This window comes from Oncorhynchus mykiss, chromosome 7 (assembly GCF_013265735.2).
Source record: "Oncorhynchus mykiss isolate Arlee chromosome 7, USDA_OmykA_1.1, whole genome shotgun sequence".
In the NCBI taxonomy this organism is placed as follows: domain Eukaryota; kingdom Metazoa; phylum Chordata; class Actinopteri; order Salmoniformes; family Salmonidae; genus Oncorhynchus; species Oncorhynchus mykiss.
Genome location: NC_048571.1, coordinates 14,081,624 through 14,106,962, shown reverse-complemented (window position 1 = coordinate 14,106,962; position 25,339 = coordinate 14,081,624). Strand labels below are relative to the sequence as shown.

The window sequence follows — 25,339 nt, the reverse complement described above, 5'->3', positions numbered from 1 at the left end:
AACTTATGCAAATAATTACGAGTAAAATATTAAACCGCCAACAGGGGGACAGTCTCTAAAAGCAGTTATAGTTTTACATCTTTGTGATGTCATTCTCTGTTGGAGCATTTCGCGGCAGCAGGCGACACAGGTTGGGGGAATAACGAGAGAGAGGGGGGCAGTGGACAGTTTACCAGGCGTAAAAGACTGGGAAACGAAGCCAATAGACTAGCTACAATTTTAAAAGAAGAAAGCAGCTGTCCGTCAACCTCTCCAAAACGCAGTCATGTTATCTTTATCCATTAGGATATGTTTTTATTCGGAATAGGCGATTATTCTCCAATCACATTGTTCTCTTCTCCCAAAACATCCCAGGATAGGATAGAGTGGATGTTATTGTCATAATAGCCATGAATTCGGCGGAACAGACGGTAACGTGGCTGATAACGTTGGGGGTCTTGGAGTCACCGAAAAAGACAATTTCTGACCCTGAAGGATTCCTGCAGTCTTCTCTCAAAGATGGGGTTGTCCTGTGCAAGCTGGTGGAACGATTGCGCCCTGGTTCTGTTGAGAAAGTAAGGTCATATCTTATTGCCTGGATGTCCCACCTCTGCCTTAGACAACTATTATATGGAACTTGAATAATTAAACATTGGTATTAGTGTGTCTTTGTTGTTGTAGATCTCAAACCGATCCTAGTTTAGATCATTAACAGAGGGGTTATTGTACGGAGTAGAGTGGAATTTCCGGACAGATGTCCGTGTGTCTCACTTCAGCATTAGTTTGCATTGACAATGAGATACCTATTCACTTTATTCCCAATATAACCTATTAAGTGAGTAATAACGCAATTGTATTCACATTGGCTACACATGGCATTAAAGTCCCGTGTTTTTTTCTAGATTGAAAACAGACGCTTTTTAAAAAAGAAAAACATGTTTGATTATCGGAGTAAGTATGGACATTTGGCCACTGCGTTTATTTTTATTCCACCAACAAAATGTTGCTATAATAAACGGGTGTTTTTGGTTCGGATCAACTGCTATAATGGGGCACACAACAAATAGATTCACATGAGTGGTCCGCCATTGACTGCAATTTCAATTTCACTCAGAGGAAGCCCCCTCCCTCTCTTTTAAAGGAACAGTGTTGTTTTAACATCATTTAGCCATCAGAGTAGACCACTTATGTAGGCTTACATTGGGAAACGCATTAGCCTACTGATGGGACTCCCAATTATTCAGTGAAACACTCATTTAAGGGTTATGGAAACACCATTGTATTAGGGACAGTTTTTTATTTAACTACTCAAGTCAGTTAAGAACAAATTCTTATTTACAATGACGGCCTACCCCGGCCAAACCCTAACGACGCTGGGCCAATTGTGCGCCGCCCTATGGGACTCCCAATCACGGTCGGGTGTGATACAGCCAGGGTCTATTGTGATGCCTCAGGCACTGAGATGCAGTGCTTTAGTCTCGGGAGACCCTATGGGCTTGACTTTTATGCATTCTTGTTGTTGTTGTTGTTGTAAAGCATTTCAAAATATACAATATAGAAACCCGAGTATATAACGGAGTATACAAACATTACAAACAACAGTCAGGGAGATAGACAATACATTATATCAAGACAGTGGTGGGAAATGTACCCAATTTTCATACTTGAGTAAAAGTAAAGTTACATTAATAGAAAATTACTCAGTTTAAAGTGAAAGTCACCCAGTAAAATACAACTTGAGTAAAAGTTTTAAAGTATTTGGTTTTAAATATACTTAATTATCAAAAGTAAATGTAATTGCTAAAATATACATAAGTATCAAAAGTAAAAGTATAAATGATTTCAAATTCCTTATATTAAGCAAACAAGACAGCACAAGTTCTTATTTTTTACAGATAGCCAGGGGCACACTCCAACACTCATACATAATTTACAAACGAAGCATTTGTGTTTAGAAGCATTTGTGTTTAGTGAGTCCGCCAGATCAGAAGCAGTAGGGATGACCACGGATTTTCTCTTGATAAGTTTGTGAATTGGACCCGTTTCCTGTCCTGCTAAGCATTCAAAATGTAACTAGTACTTTTGGGTGTCAGGGAAATGAATGGAGTAAAAAGTACATTATTTTCTTTAGGAATATAGAGGGGTAAAATTAGTGCAAATACCCCCAAAAATTACTTAAGTACTTTACACCACTGTATAAAGACTAATTAGTTACAAACATGAAACGTTTTGATAGCTATTTTGTTATGAGAAGAAGAAGTCATGTTTATTTGTTGACATTTTAACTGAGGGGGAAAAAACGTAATTTCTGTCACACACCCACAGAGCAAGAATGTACCTGCCCTTGTGCACTTGCAATTTATGCACAATTGGGAAAGGTTAACAACATAACTACAACAACAACAGGGTCGAGGTCTTCTAAATAATAGTCAATTGACGATAGGCCTAATAAGGAGAGAAATTGTTAGGTTATTAAAGGTTATGAAGCATGTGATTGCCACTACTGATATAGTCGCGGAGGGTTCTGTTTGCACAGGTAGGCACCGAAAGGTGTAGCCGCAGGGTTCTGGTTTTCACCGTGGAAGATACATACCACGTCATTTCCTCTCCTACTAATCCGATTTCCCGATGGGAGATTGAGAGGTCTTTTAGAAACACCGATTGGAGATTTTAGTTTCACACTGACATCGTGGATCTGTTCCGTCTTTTGCAAAACCGAGAACGAAACAGGTTACCTACGTACGGCTCGGGGATTTCCTTCATTAAACATTTAACTCCCTTCCACACAGATCTTCCAAGAACCAAGGAATGATAGTGAGTTCCAGAGCAATATAAAGGAGTTTCTGAAAGGCTGCGGGTCCTTCCGAGTGGAGGTGAGTCATTTAACCTGCTTGCTGCTCTGTAACTTTGTTGCAAATATCGACAATACAACGCGCTCTAAACATGACTGAAAACACTGTATCAACATTTAATTTGATCAACACGTGAGCCTGCCCCATGGGGCGTTAGCACAGCCCAGTTGTTTTACTAGCCTACAAGCAGAAATACTACAGTTGCAGCCCGTCGCCCTTTGGATACTAGTCTGGGTTTTAATTTGTATTTCTAACATAGTGTAACAACATTCCAAACGAATACTACCCTACTCAATTTGTAGGGTTAGGGTAGAATGATTTGGTCATCATGATTTGGCCGTTTAACTGAAAAGTTCACCATTTTACAACTTGACGTTAGATGGTTCCTCATCCTGAAAATAATCTATGGGCAGGGAGAAACTGCAATCCGTGCTTCAGTTCTTTACACATTCATTACAAACTTAAACTGATATTAGCCACTGTTAGCTAAAAAGCAATGGAAGCGATGGGGGCAACCAACTCCATATTTGTTTTGATGTTACTTAAAGGTGATTTGGCCATAACAATCTAATAAAAACATGCTCACAAATTAGCTGAAGTTTATAATGGCCGTGTAAAGAACTGAACCATGGATTCTAGTTTCTCCTGGCCTATAGACTATTTTCAGGGTGAGGAACCATCTATCATCAAGTTGTAAATTATTGATCTTGTCCTTTAATTCAACAACAAATTGTTATTCTGCATATGTCAATATGCAGAACAAGGGAATTTAACTGTGGGCACATCTACTGTCATGAGTAGCCGAGGCCAAGAGCCATATTTCAGTCAGTCAATACCATGAACCCTATTTCAACATTACAAAACACTTTCAAATTCTACTGTGTGAAACCTGAGTTGTTGGAATTCTGTTTTAAAGCACAGATAGCTGCACAGTATTCCAAGAGATGCCATCACACAATTTTCTATTTGTCATGGAAACAAGATTTGCCTCAAACTTCTGAGATATTGTGCGACTTGGCAGGTGCCAGGTAAACATGTAAACAAAGGTGTGATCTGAACAGCCTCCTGATTTTAAAATCCGTTTGGGAACGTAGACAGTCCACTTCTCCCGAAAAATATACATTTGTACACCTTGTAGTAAACTACTTGCCTTACCATGGCCTAGTTCTTGTGAATGCCTTGTCTCATCTCGACCCTGTTACTGACTGCTTCAAGACCAGGCCTTATGGAAAGACTGTGACTGCTCTGTTCCAGTGTTCACACGATACCACTGAGAATGAAGCAGTGTATTGGCATGCATCCAAGTGCTATGCTAGTGTGGATATTGGCCTGTGACTCATACCTACCAGGAGTGAGAGCTGCTGGACAGTTATATCTCATGGCTGCTCACTGCAGTGTTGAGGCTGGGCTGCAGCAATAGTAACTAGCATGGCCTTTAGCACCCGACTCTGGTCTGTCTGTCTCTGTCTGGTCCTGTCTGTCTGGTCCTGTCCTGTTGTCAGTCATTCCTAACTGAATCAATACAGTTTATGCAAGAGGTGGTGCTGGGCGGGTTCATGAGAATGTCAACCCAACCAATGGATTTTCCAACAAGGTCGATTAGGTCGCAAGGCTAAATTCCAAAATGACCAGACATGGACATACACTGTAGTGTGAAGGAGCAATAAGCTGTCATGAAGGCCATGGTAGATTATTGTCCCAAAACAACCCCATCCTTATAGACATTCATTCCTAATAGATCTCTTCACTCTAGAGACCACATTGAGTCATCCACCATATTGCTTAATACATCCATGTAGTTCTCTGTCAGATCAAGAAGAGGTCATTCAGAAGTGTGTGTGTGTATAGGATTAGGTAGTAAGGGGCGGTTAGGAAGGGGTTTGGGGGGGGGGGGGGGTGTGTGTTGGTTAGAGAACATGATGAGGCAGAGATTAGAGATGGCTCAGACTGCTGATAATCCTCTAGACTGGCCCTGGGTGGTTAAAGGGTAGGAGTGAGGTTGTGTGTGTGTGCGTGTCCAGACTAAGGGGGCTGGGGTAGGACTGTGTGGGTGCTCAGCCATAAGTGTGCCACAGTGAGTGCTGGACCAGACTAGGTGAAAACTGCCCTCAGAGCAGAAGCAGCATGTAGGGCTGAGGAAACCAATGACACTGTTGAATTACCACTCAGCTATGAAAATGACCTAATACTCTGACAGGGAAGTAGACCTCGTAGAGCTACTACACTTACTGCCATGCCAAATGGTGCTGAACACAATAGAATAGCAGTAAGTAAGTAAACTGGGGTGTTGGCCTGGTTGTGCAACAGAGTTAGTACATCTCCTGCTGTGGCCCAGTCACCTGGTACACTTAGTCACCTTAGGAAGCCTGATGAAATCCTGTATTTGTACTACAGAATTAGGTAGTAATCTGATAAATACAGTCACACCATATCCTGCCAGGCCAGGGCACTCATAGCGTTTCATGTTGGCTGTGTCTATCTAATAGTCATTTAATGAACTCTGACAACAACATATAGTTAGGAATATAATGAATAGGGTCAGATGTTTGCTGCCAGACTTAGGTGTTGGCACTCCTGTCCTAAAGGTCAAGTTCAAATATTAAACGCCTAACATTGCAGGTAGTAATTATTTAGTGAATAATACAGCATGAAGTGTCCTGAGTGTATTAGTGGTTGATCCCCAGTTAGACAGAGGGTGGATCTCAACATGACACTCACATTCCTGACCTGTCTGGACTGAGAACAAAGAGAGGGAGAGCAGGATGTCCTTAGCCCTGTGGCTTCCTTCCTGTTGTTGTCTGTGGTACGATGCACTGCACTGTCTATATCCCAGCGTCTGTACAACAGCTCGGTAATGCTTGGGTAGATTATGGCTCAGTTCTGCTGCCTGTGTCAATCAGTAGTTGTTTTAACTCTGTGATATTCTCCAGGCCTCAAACCTAGGCCTCCTTACTGTGAGAAATATCTTTACCGGCATTACACATCACTGTACTATGGGAATGTCTGGAAGTTCCTGTGTCAGGTTTTCATCACCAGAACCAGAGGAAATATGACAAGACCTTTACACCGTTGCAATGTTATGAAACAGTTTGTTTTCAGTCAGTTATATAGATATTTTATTTTAAGTATTGAAAAGCTAAAGGATATCTCTCCCTCCTCTTCTCAGCCATTTGAGGTCAATGACCTTCTCCAGGGACTGAACTTCACCAAGGTGCTCAACTCTCTGGTGGCACTGGCCAAAGCCACCGAGGGTAAGTGGACGAAGACAGAAGTGTGTCTGGGGTGATTCATGGAAGGTTTCCTGTTTTCTATGCAAATCCATACCTGTGAAGTCCCAGATGTAACCTCTAGTCTCTATCAGAGTGGGCGTTGTGTGTTATTAGGCCTGTGTCTGTGTAGAATGATGGGTGCACGTTGCAGCATGTTGTGTTCTTCACTCACATTAATGTGTGTTGAACCTAAAGTAGCAGGCGTAAAAGAAACTCCTGAAACTAGACCCCCCACATTCTGTCAGGGGGAGGTTCTCTTCTGCTCTCTTCAACCAATCCAGTAAATGTGGGGGAGGAGTTAAGATGGAGTGACGCCTTGTTAACGTCCGAAAGCAGAAGTCACGTCACTCTTCCATTTCCCCTGATAACCTGATCATCCGGTTGTTGACGGCCCCGCCAAGGCTAATGTGTGTGTCCTCATCCCTCTCTCTCCTCCACAGACATAGGAGTGGGCAGTGACTCTGTGTGTGTCCTCATCCCTCTCTCGCTCCTCCACAGACATAGGAGTGGGCAGTGACTCTGTGTGTGTGTGTGTGTCCTCATCCCTCTCTCTCTCCTCCACAGACATAGGAGTGGGCAGTGACTCTGTGTGTGTCCTCATCCCTCTCTCTCCTCCACAGACATAGGAGTGGGCAGTGACTCTGTGTGTGTCCTCATCCCTCTCTCTCTCCTCCACAGACATAGGAGTGGGCAGTGACTCCGTGTGTGCGCATCACTCATCCTCGTTACGGATCAAGTCGTTTGACTCTCTGAACACTCAGTCTCCCCGCGGGCGCTCCTCCAAGCTCCTCCACAACCAGTACCGCAGCCTGGTGAGTCATAGAACCCAACAGAACCACAGAAACCAACAGAACTAGACGGAACCATTTGAGGTGGTTCTCACCTGCAGCTTGGGGTTGTTTTTGGTCTCCATTTGTTTTTGCTCCATCCTTACTTAATCAATCTCTTTTTTTTCTCTCCCTCTTAATTTCTCTCCTCTCCTGCTCCTCTGTTCTTTCCCCTCCTCTGTCGCTCCCTCTTTCCTCCCCACTAGGACATGTCGGAGAGCGGTGGGCAGCGGGTACTGGTGAGGGCCAAGTTCACCTTCCAGCAGACCAATGAAGACGAGCTGTCCTTCAACAAGGGTGACATGATCAGTGTGTCGCGCCAGGAAGACGGCGGCTGGTGGGAGGGCTCGTTCAATGGCAACAAGGGCTGGTTCCCTAGCAACTATGTCAAGGAGGTCAAAGGCAGCGGTGGGTGTCAGTGATTGGGCGGCTTGGATTGAATATTAAGTAGGGATCATAGTTTGTATTGGCGAGTATAAGCATTAGGCGTATGCATCTCTATAACAACTTTATAATCATCTATAGCAGCTCTATTACAACTGTATAACTCTCAGAGAAATATCTCCTGTGTTGATGATATCTGATAGTGGTCCCCCCTATAGCTGACTGTACCTCTGAATCACGCAGCTAAACCAGGCTGTTGATAGCTGGTGTGATTTACACACCGTATTTAATGTGTGTCTCTAGGGAATATCCTCTGCTGTTTTTAATGACGATGCATCAAATACCCATTTCATGCAGTCAGCATTTCCCCCGGCTGCTAGAGCTGTAATAACATGTTTGATTTATTTTACCAGGTAAGCTGACTGAGAACACCTACGCATTCACTGCAATATAGGGTGGTATGCTGCTGGCCAAAGAGAATGATCATGAAGAGAATCATTTAAAACTGCAAAACCAAATTCACATAGAAATGTTATTTATTGATCAGTCATTCTCACTGAAATCAAGTCTAAGTGTGTTCTATGTGCGCTATTTCCATGCTTCCTGTTCTTAAGTTTTTGCGTCTTCTACTTTAGTTTTTGTACACCAGCTTCAAAGAGCTGAAAATACAATATTGATTCTCTACACTATACGTGCTTGTTTTGTCGCATAAACTGAAATTAGGAGAACTACTAGAATTTGAGAAACCAGGAAATAGCGGAGCAATTTCTGCATAGTGCGTCTTTTAAAAGAGGAATTACAGAGTGAAGGAACGTGTTGCCAATACTAAGCTCACCAAGACATGGCTCTACTCCAGCTTATTCAATGGACTGCAATGTGCAAAGCATTACAGATAGAAATGTAATGCAGAGTAGAGCTCTGAGTTTGTTCTACACACTATATTTCTATCTGCAACACTAAGTGTTCTATCAGATCATATACAGAAATGTATAGTAGATGTATAAACTGTCTTTGTGCACAGCTGTTGTGCACTATTAATGTAGCTATTGTGCATTATAACGGAGAGGAAGGAAACTGCATGGTTAAACAAAGACAGGACATTCCTTATCTTAGCCTGTGGGTGGGACTTCTCTAAACACACCAAACAGCTCCCAGTGCCTCCCTCTGTTGGCCTACTACCTACTTACACATGATGAACTATGTATCAAACTAATTGGCATTTCTCTATAAGCTCACGGTGGTAACCCACTCCCTTTCTGTATCCAATCAGTCACATGTGAACATGCCCTCTGTCTCTGGCTGCAGAGAGCGAGAGAGCGAGCCACAGTTTTTGTTCCTTTGCTGTGTGTCATGATGTTCTCTCTCCATTCTGTATGCTATCTCTGCCCCAAGGGTTAGCTAACTAAAACACAGCAACATGAATGTGTCCCCATTTCTCTGTAGTGCATAGAAAGCCTCTGGTCGTTAGCTAAATGAAGCCAGCATCTTTCCCTGCCGGATAACATTGCTTTCAACTCTATTATAAAATTAATGACTTCATGTTTCTGTCCTACTCTCTGTTCTACTTCTACTCTACACTTTCTCTCTCTCTCCTCCCCCACCACCAACCACACAGACAACCCAGTGTCTCCTAAGTCTGGCACCCTCAAAAACCCTGTGAAAGGCTTTGACACACCAGCTGTCAGCAAGACCTACTATAACCTGGTGAGAACCTACACGACCTACTGCACTGAGATCTGAAATACCACGAGAGTTTTAGAATTGAGGCTTTTGCCTGCCGTGTGTTCGTGTGCTGTAATGTAGGTTGTTTCTTCCGTCTGACTGGCTGCTGGGCCAGCTGTGCCTCGAGGCCTTGTGACTGGCTGCTCCGTTTCTATCTAGTAGTAGCACACTGTCACTATGGTGTGTTGGTGTCTGGGTCAGTGATAGTTCACAGGGACTGTCCTGCTGCCGTGACGGTGATGGGAGCACATTGCAAAGCATCCTGGAGGCCCTCTGTTTATTTTGGTGCTGAGAGAAGAGAAGCAGAGGGAGGGAGATATCAACTATTCAAGACACAGGAGAGGACTATTCAAGACACAGGAGAAACTGTCAGGAGAGGAGAGTAGATCTGAGGAGAGTATATGTATTGTCCCAATGAACAACAATACGTTAAGATCCACATGGAGCATTCTGATAGAAATCAATACATTATGATTTGGGGAAAGAAGTGAATAGTTCAGTACTAGTCTTTATGAAGACTTGAAGGTAACCTCATCACAGTGTTAAGTTATCCTGTGTTACAAGATCCAAATGAGTTTGAGAGTTGAAATATGAGCCCCACGACATCGGGAGTTAAGTTACCTGGCTGTCCGCCATTAGTGGATGTTCGATGGGTTAAAGCCAACTTAAACCTTCCACCTTCATCCATCTCTGCATCCTTCCTAAAGCCTGCTCTGAACCTAGCCAGTAATGACATGGACTGAAGAGGTCAGTATTTGATGAGAAAAGGAAAGCAGTTTATTTCTGTCCTCTGGTTTCTATGTCTAATGGGCTCCTCATATGAAACTTAAAGACAAAAAAAAACAAAGTTCTTAAAAAAATGCAGTGAAAAGGACCGGCTTCAGGAAGCAGAATGGGTGGCCTCCCTGGCCCCATTCTGTCAACGATGGGGAGGTTAGGAGGAGAGAGGGTGGGTCTCCCCTGTGGGGGTGTCTGAGTTCAGTATCTCTGTCCGCCTGTCTGTCTATCCATCCATCAACATCCTCTCCTAACCCCTGTTCTGTCTCTCTCCATCCAGGTGCTCCAGAACATTCTAGAGACCGAGACCGAGTATTCCAAGGAGCTCCAAAGCCTACTGACCTCATACCTGCACTCACTGCAACCCACAGACAAGTGAGTGTGTTTGTGTTCACATGGCTGTGTGTGTATTTGTCGTGTGTGTGTGTGTGTGTGTGAGGGTCTGATTTGAGCATACTATGAACCTTACTGTACCCCAACCATATCGCTCCAGCTTTCCCCACACTGTCTCCAGGTTGAGCAGTGCAGACGTCAGTCACATCCTGGGGAATCTGGAGGACATCTCTACCTTCCAGCTGATGTTGGTTCAGTCCTACGAGGAATGTACCAGGTGAGAACCCGAACAACACACACACCATATGATCAGTCCAGCATTGACCAAATGTATCTCATCAATACATGGATGTACCAAATGGGTGCCCGTAATCATCATGCAAACTTAAAATATGAGTCAGCTCTGAAATAGACCACGTCCTGTCTGCCAATAGGATCTAAAGCCACACCTTATATTAGTACATCAACATGATGTTTAAACAGGTCACACTGACACCTACTGGTAGACTCTGGTAGTGCTGTGGTGGTGAGCACATTGTGTGTGTGTGTGTAGGCTTCCAGAGAGCCAGCAGAGAGTAGGGGGCTTCTTCCTCAACCTGCTGCCCCAGATGAAGGCTCTCTACATGGCCTACTGCTCCAACCACCCCTCAGCTGTCAACATCCTCACAGAACACAGGTACGTGTGTGTGTGCACGCGTGTGTGTAACCAAATCCATTGTGTGATTTTATGACACCGGTTTGACTGTCAAAATGATAGCGAACTATTTTCAGTTACAATATCTGCAAAGTATTTTGTGTGTTTCAGTGAGGAGCTGGTGGGTTTAGTATGCCGCTGTGTGTTTCAGTGAGGAGCTGTGTGTTTCAGTGAGGAGCTGTGTGTTTCAGTGAGGAGCTGTGTGTTTCAGTGAGGAGCTGGTGGGTTTAGTATGCCGCTGTGTGTTTCAGTGAGGAGCTGTGTGTTTCAGTGAGGAGCTGTGTGTTTCAGTGAGGAGCTGTGTGTTTCAGTGAGGAGCTGGTGGGTTTAGTATGTCGCTGTGTGTTTCAGTGAGGAGCTGTGTGTTTCAGTGAGGAGCTGGTGGGTTTAGTATGCCGCTGTGTGTTTCAGTGAGGAGCTGTGTGTTTCAGTGAGGAGCTGTGTGTTTCAGTGAGGAGCTGTGTGTTTCAGTGAGGAGCTGGTGGGTTTAGTATGTCGCTGTGTGTTTCAGTGAGGAGCTGTGTGTTTCAGTGAGGAGCTGGTGGGTTTAGTATGCCGCTGTGTGTTTCAGTGAGGAGCCGGGGGAGTTTAGTATGCCACTGTGTGTTTCAGTGAGGAGCTGTGTGTTTCAGTGAGGAGCTGGTGGGTTTAGTATGCCGCTGTGTGTTTCAGTGAGGAGCTGTGTGTTTCAGTGAGGAGCTGTGTGTTTCAGTGAGGAGCTGGTGGGTTTAGTATGTCGCTGTGTGTTTCAGTGAGGAGCTGTGTGTTTTAGTGAGGAGCTGGTGGGTTTAGTATGCCGCTGTGCGTTTCAGTGAGGAGCCGGGGGAGTTTAGTATGTCGCTGTGTGTTTCAGTGAGGAGCTGTGTGTTTCAGTGACGAGCTGTGTGTTTCAGTGAGGAGCTGGGGGAGTTTATGGAGGGGAAGGGAGCCAGTAGTCCAGGTATCCTGACCCTCACCACTGGTCTCAGTAAACCCTTCATGAGGCTGGACAAATACCCTACACTGCTGAAGGAACTGGAGAGACACATGGAGGTGAGAGGGAGACAGTCTGGTTATTTAGTATTGATTTTCTTAGGGTCTAGAACAGCTTTAATATTACAGACAGATTGTAGCTTCCGTCAATGGAATTGTCTGCATCATTTCCAATCTCCCATATATACAGTACCAGTCAAACGTTTTTGGAAACACTCATTCCACGGTTTTTCTTTATTTTTTACTACTTTCTGCAATGTAGAGTAATAGTGAAGACACAAACTATTAAATAACCCATATGGAATCATGTAGTAACCAAAGAAGTGTTAAACAAATCAAAATATATTTGAGATTCTTCAAAGTAGCCACCCTTTGCCTTAATGATCGCTTTGCACACTGTTGGCATTCTCTCAACCAGCTTCATGAGAGTCACCTGGAATGCTTTTCCCACAGACTTGAAAAAGTTCCCACATATGCTGATCATTTGTTGGCTGCTTTTCCTTCACTCAGCGGTCCAACTCATCCCAAACCATCTCAATTGTGTTGAGGTCAGGTGATTGTGGAGGCCAAGGTAATCTGATGCAGCGCTCCATCACTCGCCTTCTTGGTCAAATAGCCCTTACACAGCGTGGAGGTGTGTTTTGGGTCATTGTTGAAACACAAATGAGATTCCCACTAAGCGAAAGACCTGATGGGATGGCGCATCGCTGCAGAATCCTGTGGTAGCCATGCTGGTTAAGGGTGCCTTGAATTGTACATAAATCACAGACAGTGTCACCAGCAAAGTACCATCACACCACCCCCTCCATGCTTCACGGTGGGAACCACACGTGCGGAGATCATCCGTTCACCTACTCTGCATCTCACTGCATCTTACAAAGACACGGAGGTTGCAACCAGAATTTGGACTCATCAGACCAAAGCACAGATTTCCACCGGTCTAATGCCCATTGCTCGTGTTTCTTGTCCCAAGCAAGTCTCCTTTTTATTGGTGTCCTTTAGTAGTGGTTTCTTTGCAGCAATTCGACCATGAAGGCCTGATTCACACAGTGTCCTCGTAACAGTTGATGTTGAGATGTGTCTGTTACTTGAACTCTGAAGCATTTATTTGGGCTGCAATTTCTGAGGCTGGTAACTAATGAACATCCTCTGCAGCAGATGTAACTTTGGTTCTTCTTTTCCTGTGGCTGTCCTGATGAGAGCCAGTTTCATCATAGCGCTTGATGGTTTTTGTGACTGCACTTGAAGAAACTTTCAAAGTTCTTGAAGGTCAGTCAATCCAGAACATTTAATGTCTGCAAGTAATGATGGACTGTTGTTTCTCTTTGCTTATTTAAGCTGTTCTTGCCATAATATGGACTTGGTCTTCTGTATACCACCCCTACCTTGTCACAACACAACTGATTGGCTCAAATGCATTAAGAAGGAAAGAAAATCCACAAATGAACCGTCAACAAGGCACACCTGTTAATTGAAATGCATTCCAGGTGACTCCCTCATGAAGCTGGTTGAGAGAATACCAAGAGTGTGCAAAGCTGTCATCAAGGTACTGGGTGGTTACTTTGAAGAATATCAAATATATTTACATTTAACACTTTTTTTTTTTTTTTTTTTTTGGTTACTTCAGGATTCCATATGTGTAATTTCATACTTTTGAGGTCTTTACTATTATGCTTTTAAAAAAATGTTTTTACTACTATGCTTTTTGTTGTGTAGGTGTAGACTATATTAACTGTTAGACCTGTGATCTTCTGATGAATCAAACATCACCCTCTTCTTCATCAGGAGCATCATGCTGATCGACCAGACATCCAGAAGTGTTTGACCTCCTTCAAAAGCCTCTCTGTAAGTCGGACATACACCGTCCCGGTCTCGCTTTAATGACTTCTGTAAATGTAACCCTTCAACACTGCATGTCTCTTGTTGATGATGTACACTACCGTTCAAAAGTTTGGGGTCACTTAGAAATGTCCTTATTTTTTAAAGAAAAGCAACTTTTTTTTTTGTCCATTTTAAAATAACATCAAATTGATCAGAAATACAGTGTAGACATTTGTTAATGTTGTAAATGACTATTGTAGCTGGAAACAGTTTATTTTTTATCAGTACATACATTTTAATGGAATGCCTACATAGGCGTACAGAAGCCAATTATCAGCAACCATCACTCCTGTGTCGCAATGGCACAATGTCAGCTAATACAAGTTGATCATTTTAAAAGGCTAATTGATCATTAGAAAACCCTTTTGCAATTATGTTAGCACAGCTGAAAACTGTTAGGCTGATTAAAGAAGCAATACAACTGGCCTTGTTTAGACTAGTTGAGTATCTGGAGCATCAGCATTTGTGGGTTTGATTACAGGCTCAAAATGTCTTGAAACAAAACTTTCTTCTGGAACTCATCAGTCTATTTTTGTTCTGAGACATGAAGGCTATTCCTTGTGAGAAATTGCCAATAAACTGAAGATCTCATACAACACTGTGTAATACTCCCTTCACAGAACAGCATAAACGGACTCTAACCAGAATAGAAAGAGGAGTGGGAGGCCCCGGTGCACAACTGAGCAAGAGGACAAGTACATTAGTGTCTAGTTTGAGAAACAAATGCCTCACAAGTCCTCAACTGGCAGCTTCATTAAATAGTACCTGCAAAACACCAGTCTCAACGTCAACAGTGAAGAGGTGACTCTGGGATGCTGGCCTTCTAGGCAGAGTTCCTCTGTCCAGTGTCAGTGTTTTTTTTGCCCATCTTAATCTTTTGTTTTTATTAGCTAGTCTGAGATATGGCTTTTTTTTTCAACTCCGCCTAGAAGACCAGCAGCCCGGAGTCGGCCTCTTCACTGTTGACGTTGAGACTGGTGAAATTATTTAACTTCTAAAAGTGTGAGGGAAAATCCAAGATGTAGAATCTTACCCAGCTCTTTCTTGCTTTCTCAACTAACCTATGTGTCTGTTTGCTCTTGTTTTATTTTTTTAGGCAGGTACTATTTAATGAAGCTGCCAGAATAGACTGACACGTTTCAGAAAAAAAGTTTTGTTTCTGGCCATTTTGAGCCTGTAATCGAACCCACAAATGCTGATGCTTCAGATACAATCAGCCTAACAGTTTTCAGCTGTGCTAACATAATTGCAAAAGGGTTTTCTAATGATCAGTTAAACTTTTAAAATTATAAACTTGGATTAGCTAACACAACGACTACAACGATTGGAACACGAGTGATGGTTGCTGATAACGGGCCTCTGTAGATATTCCATTAAAAATCAGCTATTTCCAGCTACAATAGTCATTTACAACATTAACAATGTCTGCACTGTATTTCTGATCAATTTTGTTATTTTAATGGACATTTTTTTTTGCTTTTCTTTAAAAAACAAGGACATTTCTAAGTGACCCCAAACGTTTGAGCACTAGCGTATATGGAATCCAGTGTTATTCAGGGTTAAATTCACATGATAAATAGTCTCTGTCTTGTTGATGTGTGCAGGCAGTGCAGTTTTGCTAATCCTGGGCTGAGGGAAAGCTTTAGCCTGGCTCTGAGCTCCACGATTTGGCTCTGCTGTTCTGTGGCTTGTTGCCCTGGCTTGGGCTTCTATGCAGCCTGGATCTTCCGTGTGTGTGTGTGTGTGTGTGTGTTTCTCTCTCACTGTCTCTCTCACATTGATTGGGATTCAATACTTTAAAACAGCTTCCTTTTATTTGTTTGTGTCTCCATGGCTTCAGGCTCAGTGTCAGGAGGTGAGGAAACGTAAGGAGCTGGAGCTGCAGATTCTAACTGAGACGATCAGACGCTGGGAGGGAGATGACATCAGAACCCTGGGCCCTGTCCTGTACATGTCACACATACTCTGCCACACACACGGATCAGAGGTAAGACGCACATCTAAAATCTACACCTAGGAACGTCTTAACAGTGTGTGTTTGTCTTCTTTAGGAGAAGAGTGAACGCTACCTCCTGCTGTTCCCAAATGTTCTCCTACTGCTGTCTGCCAGCTCCAGAATGAGTGGATTCATCTACCAGGTCGGGACCTCTCTCTCGTTCTCGCTCTGTCCTTTGTTAATATTTAGGGCCCTATAGATTAGATTCTGCTTTGTGGAGAACATGACGGAATCCTGAAATCGAGACGTTAAAACGAATATCAACAATATTCAAAAATGTATTGAACTTAGTAGGAAATCCACTAAATGTTTTGAAAGTTATTCATTCGCCCAAGATTATCATGACATAAATAAAATGCATCAGTGATTCATATTTTCCTTCAACTTTCTGAAGAGGCAACGGCACAGGAATGCCTGTGTGCGTGTTTGTCTACCACTTATTGTAGTCGTTAATCGCTAATGTTTTGCCAACTGTCTTCTGGTTGATGGTAGGCTTTCCCAAAAACCTTCTCAGTTAAATGTTAAAGCTACAATATGTGACTTTTTGCGTGACCCAACCAAATTCACATAGAAATGTGAGTTATAGATATGTCCATCTCATTGAAAGCATTCTAAGAAAAGGTATAACTGTTCTATGTGTGCTATTTCTATGCCTCCCGTTAAGTTTTTTTTTTTTTTTACTTTCGGTTTTGTACACCAGCTTCAAACAGCTGAAAATACAATATTGTTGGTTCACAGCAGTTTAGATGGTACAATGATTCTCTACACATTGCTTGTTTTGTCACAAACTGAAATTAGGCGAACTTGGAATTTTAGCAACCAGAAAAAATTGTGGAGGGATTTTTTCCTATTTGACCATTTAACTACAAGGTAGCATATGCCTACCTGGCAGAATGATATCATGACTATTTGCATCAATCCAGTGGCCATTTGTTTTGCAGACTTTGCAATCATATGAGTGCTACAGAAGCATCCTAACCAAACAACTATCTCTGACTAGTGAGTAGTTAAAGGGTAATTACACCCAAAAATCTAATTTTAAAAAAAATAAAAAATTCCCCCAGACCAAGTGGTCTCCTGATGTGGTTTAAGCATTGTTACGGACTTAGAACATCAAATGCTTTTGAGGTTTTTTCCCAACAAAAAAAAGGGAAGGAACGGAATCAGGCAAAAATCTAACTGATTTTTTTAGTGCCCTTATGTGTGTAAACACTAAAGGTTTGTGTAACTTGTTTGTTGATTTGCTTTAAAGGATAAGCTGCCATTGACAGGAATGCTTATCTCAAGGATAGAAGATTGTGAGTTGGTCAAAAATGCTTTCGAAATATCAGGTACGTTTACAGCTTTTTACTAGTGGAGTTTAACCAGCTCAAATTAAGGGTAATGTCTGTAAACACGTGTGTGTGGACATGTTTAACTATACTTGTGGGGATCCAAAGGAAAAAGGCTATTTCTAGGGGGTTAAGGTTGAGGTTAGGGGTTCGGCAAAATATAATTTTGAATGGGAATAAATTGTGTCCCCACAAGGTTAGTTAAACAAGATCTTGTGTGTGTGTTACAGGCAGTACGTGTGAGCGGATGCAGGTGGTGTGTAACAACCAGCAGGATTTGCAGGAGTGGGTGGAGCATCTGTCGAGACACACTCAGATCAGAAACGCCCCCTCCGTGATCATGACCACACCAACCGCCAAGCCCCAGTCTGTCCCCTGCCACACGGTAACACCCCCAACCTCTCCAGTCTGACTGTCAGTTAAAGGGAAGGTTATCGACGTTTGTCTGACATTTTTCTTGTGTCGATCCAGGTACATGGATTAGGATATTTGCAGGTTTAAATCCCAAATGAATGGGAAAGCTAATGCTGCGTTCATAACATCTTGGAAATTTGGAAATATGACCATACCACTGGGAAAGATCCATCTGAATGCCCCCCTTAGTGGGAAACTCGTCTATCATCACGGACCTCTCCCACATGTTGAACTTTGATGTCACATACTGAGGAAATTACCTCTGTAATAGCTTTTTCGGCAGTTAAATGCAACAATAAAACATTACTTTTTATAAATAATCTATTAATATAGTTTTTGAACACGATAATTTGTTTACAAGCTTGCTAGCTGTTCTTTTAATTTATGGTTGAAGCAGATTGTTTGCCCGTTAGCCAGGCAGCGATTCTCAACGAGTTCAAAGCACTTGAATGCATCCAACTCGTATTTACAACTGGTTATTACTAGAGGTCGACTGATTATGATTTTTCAACGCTGATACCGAAACCGATTATTGGAGGAATTTTTTTATTATGATTTTTTTTTTTTGTAATATATATTTATAATAATGACAATGAACCATTTTATATTAACTTAGTACATAAATAAAATCTATTTAATCTCAAATAAATAATGAAACATGTTCAATTTGGTTTAAATAATGCAAAAACAAAGTGTTGGAGAAGAAAGTAAAAGTGCAATATGTGCCATATAAAAAAGCTAACGTTTCAGTTCCTTGCTCAGAACATATGAAAGCTGGTGGTTCAATATTCCCAGTTAAGAAGTTTTGGGTTGTAGTCATAGGAATTATGACGTGTCGACTATTTCTCTATACCATTTGTATTTCATATACCTTTGACTATTGGATGTTCTTATTGGCACTTCAGTATTGCCAGCCTAATCTCAGGAGTTGATAGGCTTGAAGTCATAAACTGTGCTTTGCCTCAAGCATTGCTAAGAGCGGCTTGCAAAATGCAGTAAAGTGCTGTTTGAATGCTTACGAACCCGCTGCTGCCTACCACCGCTCAGTCAGACTGCTATCCAAATCATAGACTTAATTATAATAAACACACAGAAATACGAGCCTTTAATAATGGTCAAATTTGGAAACTATCATTTAGAAAACAAGACATGTATTCTTTCAGTGAAATACAGAACCGTTCTGTATTTTATCTAACGGGTGGCATCCGTAAGTCTAAATATTGCTGTTACATTGCACAACCTTCAATGTTATGTCATAATTATGCAAAATTCTGGCAAATTAATTACCGTCTTTGTTAGGAAGAAACACAGTTCTCAACGAGCCAGGCAGCCCAAACTGTTTCATATACCCTGACTCTGCTTGCACTGAACGCAAGAGAAGTGACACAGTTTCACCTGGTTAATATTGCCTGCTAACCTTGATTTATTTGAACTAAATATGCAGGTTTAAAAATATATACTTCTGTGTATTGATTTTAAGAAAGGCATTGATGTTTATGGTTAGGTACATTTGTGCAACGAATGTGCTTTTTTCTTAATGCGCTTTTGTTAAATCATCACCCGTTCGGCGAAGTTGAAGTAGGCTGTGAGTCGATAATAAATGAACAGGCACCGCATTGATTATATGCAACGCAGGGCAAGCTAGTTAACTACACATGGTTGATGATATTACTTGATTAACTAGTGATTATGTGAAGTTTTTTTTTTTTTTATAAGATAAGTTTAATGCTAGCTAGTAACTTACCTTGGCCCCTTTTGACACTGTGCTTGTGTAACAGGTGATCAGCCTGCCAAGCAGTTTCCTCGTGGATTGCAATTTAATCGGCCATAATCGGAGTCCAAAAAGGCCGATAACCGATTTATGAAACTTGAAATTGGCCCTAATTAATCGGCCATAACGATTAATCGGTTACCACCTTCCCACTTGGTTATGAACGCAGTAAGCATCATTTCATTCCAAGAAATGCTACCCTATATAAAAAAAAAAATGTGTACCCGTCTTAAACTTCTTCCCTCTGTTCTCTCTCCCCCTTTCTCTCTCCCCCAGCTCCCGTCCCATCCCCTGACCCCCTCCAGACACTCAGAGAGTAGGGGTGTATCTGCGGGCCCTGCCTACCACACCCTACCCCACCCCTCCTCCCACGGGGTCCCTCAAACCCCCCCCATGTGGGGTCCCCTGGAGCCCCCCAGCACCCCCAAACCCTGGAGCCTCAGCTGCCTCCGCCCCGCGCCCCCACTTAAGCCCTCGGCAGCACTCTGCTATAAAGAGGTATGGTCCTGGGCCTTTTGTCTAAGAGGGAATAGATTCCAAACAGTAATAGCTAGCACAGTTTCTAGAGATGATGCCTTTATCAATAAAATAGCCCACCTCTAGGGTTCTAAGAGAGCCTCTCTCTTCCTCTTTTTATCTCCCTCTCTAGGATCTGAGTAAAAGTCCTAAGAGTATGAAGAAGCTGCTGCCTAAACGTAAGCCTGAGAGGAAAGCTTCAGATGAGGACTTTGCTACCAGGAAGAGTACTGCAGCTCTGGAGGAGGATGCCCAGATCCTGAAAGTGATCGAGGCCTACTGCACCAGCGCCAAAACACGACAGACACTCAACTCAAGTAAGACTACGCCGCAAACACACAACCTGTCAGAGACTCAATACTTCAACCAACACCAACTAGTCTTTGGTGTCTTTTATTTCTGTACTAACATGAACCATGTCCAGATTAGTTCTAAGACTTCACTGGTTCTGGATGCTCTTTAGAGTACAGCTGTTTAGATTCAACTGTCCTTTTAGTCTATTGCTACTCATAGTTCAGTGTTGTCTCCTCTCTAACTATGTTCTCTCCTGTTTCTTTTCTCTCCCCTCATCCCCTTTGCATTCTGTTATTCTCCGCTCTGTTCCTCCTCCTTTTGGTTTGTCTATTTTGTGTCCTCTCCCTTTAAAAAATATATATATATTTACATCCATAACCCCACCATCCCTCCTCATTTTAAATATACCTGTATATTATTTGTCCTATTATTATGGATCCCTCTCTCCACAACCCACCTCAACAATGATTTGCCCCCCCCCCCCACATCGCTTTATTATGGTTTGATCCACTCCCCCTCCTCGTTCCGTATGGTTTGATCCACCCCCCCTCCTCGTTCCAGCATGGCAGGGTACTGATTTGATGCATAACCACGTGCTGGCCGAGCCAGTTGACCGGTCCAGTGTGGACACTATAGGTTGCCGTAGCAGCCTGTCCAGAGGGACCGAGCCCTGGTCTGACCTATCAGAGGACTCGGATTATGACAGTATTTGGACCGCCAGTAGTTACAGGACCTCCTCCGTTTCTCGTAAGAGCTACAGTCGCTCCTCCCATATATCCCGCTCCCCCACACCTTTTTTAATAAACTATTTTATTTTGAAATGTGATTTTCTTTCATCGTAGTTTTGGAAACCCATTGCTGGCTAGGCAAATGTTGCCGTACGCAAATGTTTCATGTATTGGACATACACAAAATAGTCCACCTTAGTGAAGTGAAATGAAAAAATAGCTTGTTTAAAACAACAACAAAAAAAAACTTTTTTTTTTTTTTTAACGGAAAAGTGCGTCTGTATTCACCCCCTTTTTGCTATGAAGCCCCTAAATAAGATCTGGTGCAACCAATTACCTTCAGAAGTCACATAATTAGTTAAAGTCCACCTGTGTGCAATCTAAGGGTCACATGATCTCAGTATACATACACCTGTTCTGAAAGGTCCCAGAGTCTGCAACACCACTAAGCAAGGGGCACCACCAAGCAAGTGGAACTATGAAGACCAAGGAGCTCTCCAAACAGGTCGGGGACAAAGTTGTGGAGAAGTACAGATCAGGGTTGGGTTATAAAAAATATCTGAAACTTTGAACATCCCACGGAGCACCATTAAATCCATTATTAAAAAATTGAAAGAATATGGCACCACAACAAACCTGTCAAGAGAGGGCTACCCACCAAAACTCACAGACCAGGCAAGGAGGGCATTAATCAGAGAGGAAACAAAGATACCAAAGATAACCCTGAAGGAGCTACAAAGCACCACAGTGGAGATTGGAGTATCTGTCCATTGGATCACTTTAAGCCGTACACTCCACAGAACTGGGCTTTATGGAAGAGTGTCCAGAAAAAAGCCATTGCTTAAAGAAAAATATGTTCACCAAAAGGCATGTGGGGGACTCCCCAAACATATGGAAGAAGGTACTCTGGTCAGATGACACTAAAATTGAGCTTTTTGGCTATCAAGGAAAACGCTATGTCTGGCGCAAACCCAACACTTCTCATCACCTTGAACACCATCCCCACAGTGAAGCATGGTGGCGGCAGCATCATGCTGTGGGGATGTTTTTCATCGGCAGGGACTGGGAAACAAAAATCTATTTAATTCCAGGTTGTAAGGCAACAAAATACTTTTGCAAGCCACTGTATGTATTCATGCATGCATGCACTACTGGTTAGAGCCAGTTTGCACTGTTCTGTGAAGGGAGTAGTACACAGCGTTGTACGAGATCTTCAGTTTCTTGGCAATTTCTCCCATGGAATAGCCTTCATTTCTCACAAGAATAGACTGACGAGTTTCAGAAGAAAGTCATTTGTTTCTGGCCCTTTGAGCCTGTAATCAAACCCACATGCTGATGCTCCAGATACCCAACTAGCCTAAAGAAGACAAGTTTTCTATTGCTTCTTTAATCAGAACAGTTTTTAGCTGTGCTAACATAATTGCAAAAGGGTTTTCTAATGCTCAATTAGCCTTTTAAAAATGATAAACTTGGATTAGCTAACACAACTTGCCATTGGAACACGAGTGATGGTTGCTGATAACGGGCCTCTGTAGATATTCCATAAAAAATCTGCCGTTTCCGGCTACAATAGTCATTTACAACATTAACAATGTCTACACTGTGTTTCTGATCAATTTGAAGTTAAAAACAAGGACTTTTCTAAGTGACCCCAAACTTTTTAACGGTAGTATACACGCACACACACCCTTCTCCCATCAAAAGACCTCGGTGGACAAAGGAAATGCTCCTCAGTCTCCCTTCTGTTCTCAACTATTAACGGCTTCAAAGGACCTGGTGTCATGTTACAATCATTCAAATGATGAGTTAATATGCTGCTGTCATAGCTTAGATCTCCCTTGGAGAACAGAGATATTGAATCTCAATGGAATCTCCTGTATGGATAAATGGTTGATGAGAGGGAGACTTGGATTTGCCAGGTCAAGTTCTCCTCCTCTACCACACCTGTCCTGATCCTTCCACAGGACCCCTTTGTCAGGCCGCTTATCTGAATCTGGTTTGGGCTGTGTCCTAATACTCTAAAATGGCCTCCTTGTCGTCTTTTCCTTCATTGCCGCTGATAACTGAAAGGGCTACTATAAAGGACTGTGATCAGGGGGGACAGCACACAAGGAGAAGAGGCTAGTTTGAACTATTGAGCTACAGCCTTAGTGTGTCAAACCTCTACGGAAAGGTCACCCTCCCCTCAGTCAGCCAATCAGTCAATGAGTCATCCCGTCCATCGACCAATGTGCTCTGCTGACGGTCTTGTTTTACCAATCAGGATCCAGGGAGAAGTCAGGTCTGCACATGCTCTTCCCTGAGGAGGAGAAGATCATCGTGGAGGAGACCACGAGCAACGGACAGACCGTCATCGAGGAGAAGTAAGCACTACATTCCTCCCTGAACTACCAGTGCGTTAGATTGGGAGAACTCTTCACTTCACACGTTCAAAAGTTTATATGTTCCCTAATGGGGTTTATTGATAATGGTGAGCTGTGGTTGGGTTGGTTAACTAACGTGTCTGTCTGCCTTAGGACTCTAGTAGACACGGTGTACGGGCTGAAGGATGAAGTGCAGGAGCTGAAACAGGTGAGCGTTCAGGAGAGTTGGCACGTTTTAGCATTCTCTGAAGCCGTCACATCAAATAGCATGTCAGTCATACAGCATCAGCATCATAATGAATCAATTAGAGGCTCTCTATGACAAAACTCTAAGCATATACATCCCAGTACCAGAGCTCTGTTCATTCCAGGCATGTGCGATTTAGACCCTTTTCTAAGTTCCAGCGGCCATCTTTCTTTCCCCCCCCCCCAAACAGGACAACAAGAAGATGAGGAGGACCCTGGATGAAGAGCAGAAAGCCAGGAAGGAGCTGGAGAAGATCCTGAGGAGAGTCCTGAAGAACATGAATGACCCCACCTGGGACGAGACCAACCTGTGAATACTCAGGTGACATCGCATCAACATGGTTGGGTTTGGGCTCCATCGTGACTGGACCAAAATTGTTAACCACAAAGCTATCTGACGTAACACTGTGAACTGACACTGTGGAACACTAATCTGTCACTGTTGTAAGAGACTGGGTGTGGTCCAAAGTCAAAACAGCCAATGAAAATGCAACATAGCGTCCCTGAATCACTCTGGAAGACTATTGGCTGCGGCATGGACCTCCGACCTCTGTGTTGATCTGGGATTGGAAAGAGGCTGGAACAATCACACTAGTGAAGATACCTGGTTTGCTCTTCGCATCTTTGCTGATCTGCGCTGATATGTGCAGTAGGTCCCTAGTGCCTACAAAGGGATTTCCTTCCACCTGTCCAGTTTTATGCAGATGAAAGACGGGGAAAGGTAGCCACGGTAGACTATTGAGATGCAACCCAGACAATTTTGACAGATGATGATTGTGTCACTGCCTCCATTACCCTGCTGCCAAGCTCCTCAACACCCCCACCCTCTTACCCCGCTCTGGCGCATCTCCCTGCCCATTCCTCTGAGCCTTGTAGGAACCTATGGCCAACACACAGAACAGCATAACCTCTAGCTCATTCTGCATGTTTCCATGGAAACCTTAGCAATCCGATACTGGAACGTTTTCAGGTGATTTTTGTGGCTTTCTGATGATGATGATGATGATTTGAAGTATTCTGGACGACCTATTCCTTGTTTGTTTCTGTTATTTTACCGGATAATGGACTTTCTATTTTAATGCTTTCCTGAAAACACTGTATTTCTACTTTTGCTTTTCTACTTCTTTGTCACCAATGATTTGTACAGAAACTAACCGTAGCGTCTCAAATTAATATCATGAAATGTGCCTTGGGGAAACTATTCCATGATAGCAGCTTACATCTTTCATGCTCTTCAGTTTAAAATGGGTCAAATATTCCAATGCAATATTGATTCCAATGATGAACACTAATGTAAACTACTTATCTAACTATTTCAGATTCTATGTCATTTGTGTATTTAAATGAAATTGACTGGTGTATTATGCACTCCTCAAGTCTATTGTTCAGTGAAAACCTCCCATATCCTCTATTTATTACCTCTTCGTCTCTCTCACTCTTCTCCACTTGTCTCTGAATTAAACCAGTAAACTGAATCTCGTGTGTGTCTGAATACTTGCGGTGACTGACGTGTTTTACCCGTCTTAGTTGAAAGCACTGGCTGTACGTTGCCTCTGAATAACAGCGTCTGCTTTAATGACCTAAATGTGATGGAGCCTTTGTCCTGCAAAGTGCTGTCACTTTATCTTCAAATGAATCAGACAGTTATCATTGGATGCCTGTCAGTGGTAGATTCAGGTGGAAATGTACGATAAACAGTCCAGGAATGGTGACGGTGACCACGTATTCCGGACAGTAGCTCATATCCTGCTTACGGTCTTATTCGGAATAAGCTGTTTACATGCACCTTTTGATATCTCGCTCACTAGTATCCATGAATAAACAGAATATTCCTCATTTAAGTTATAGGTTAAATGGAATAGTACCTGAACTCTGGACACTGACTGTAGGCCCTCTGACATGTACAGTAATATAATAACTGCTGTGGAATAATACAACAAATGTTAGTTTTGTCTCGGGAACAGGAGTGGAGAAATAAGAGATGCTGAAA

The 25,339-nt window shown here is 42.8% G+C and overlaps 1 protein-coding gene across 4 annotated transcripts; it reads left to right on the top strand.

The window, feature by feature from the left end:
• Nucleotides 1-88: 88 nt before the first annotated feature.
• Nucleotides 89-24,824, top strand: LOC110527354 (rho guanine nucleotide exchange factor 7). Of its 4 annotated transcripts, none has more exons than XM_036982650.1 (21): nt 89-554; nt 2,769-2,852; nt 5,998-6,082; nt 6,779-6,912; nt 7,134-7,335; nt 8,927-9,015; nt 10,091-10,185; nt 10,304-10,420; nt 10,697-10,819; nt 11,731-11,869; nt 13,595-13,654; nt 15,531-15,677; nt 15,742-15,828; nt 16,939-17,017; nt 17,248-17,402; nt 19,479-19,700; nt 19,852-20,035; nt 20,574-20,759; nt 23,004-23,103; nt 23,257-23,311; nt 23,541-24,824. In XM_036982650.1, the coding sequence occupies exons 1-21, from the start codon at nt 390-392 to the stop codon at nt 23,661-23,663; spliced, it is 2,631 nt and encodes an 876-aa protein (XP_036838545.1). In that variant the 5' UTR covers nt 89-389; the 3' UTR covers nt 23,664-24,824. The 4 variants fall into 4 exon arrangements, with proteins under 4 accessions (XP_036838545.1, XP_036838546.1, XP_036838547.1 ...); XM_036982651.1 differs by having other exon boundaries at nt 90-554; nt 10,325-10,420; XM_036982652.1 differs by lacking the exon at nt 20,574-20,759 and having other exon boundaries at nt 91-554.
• Nucleotides 24,825-25,339: the final 515 nt, after the last annotated feature.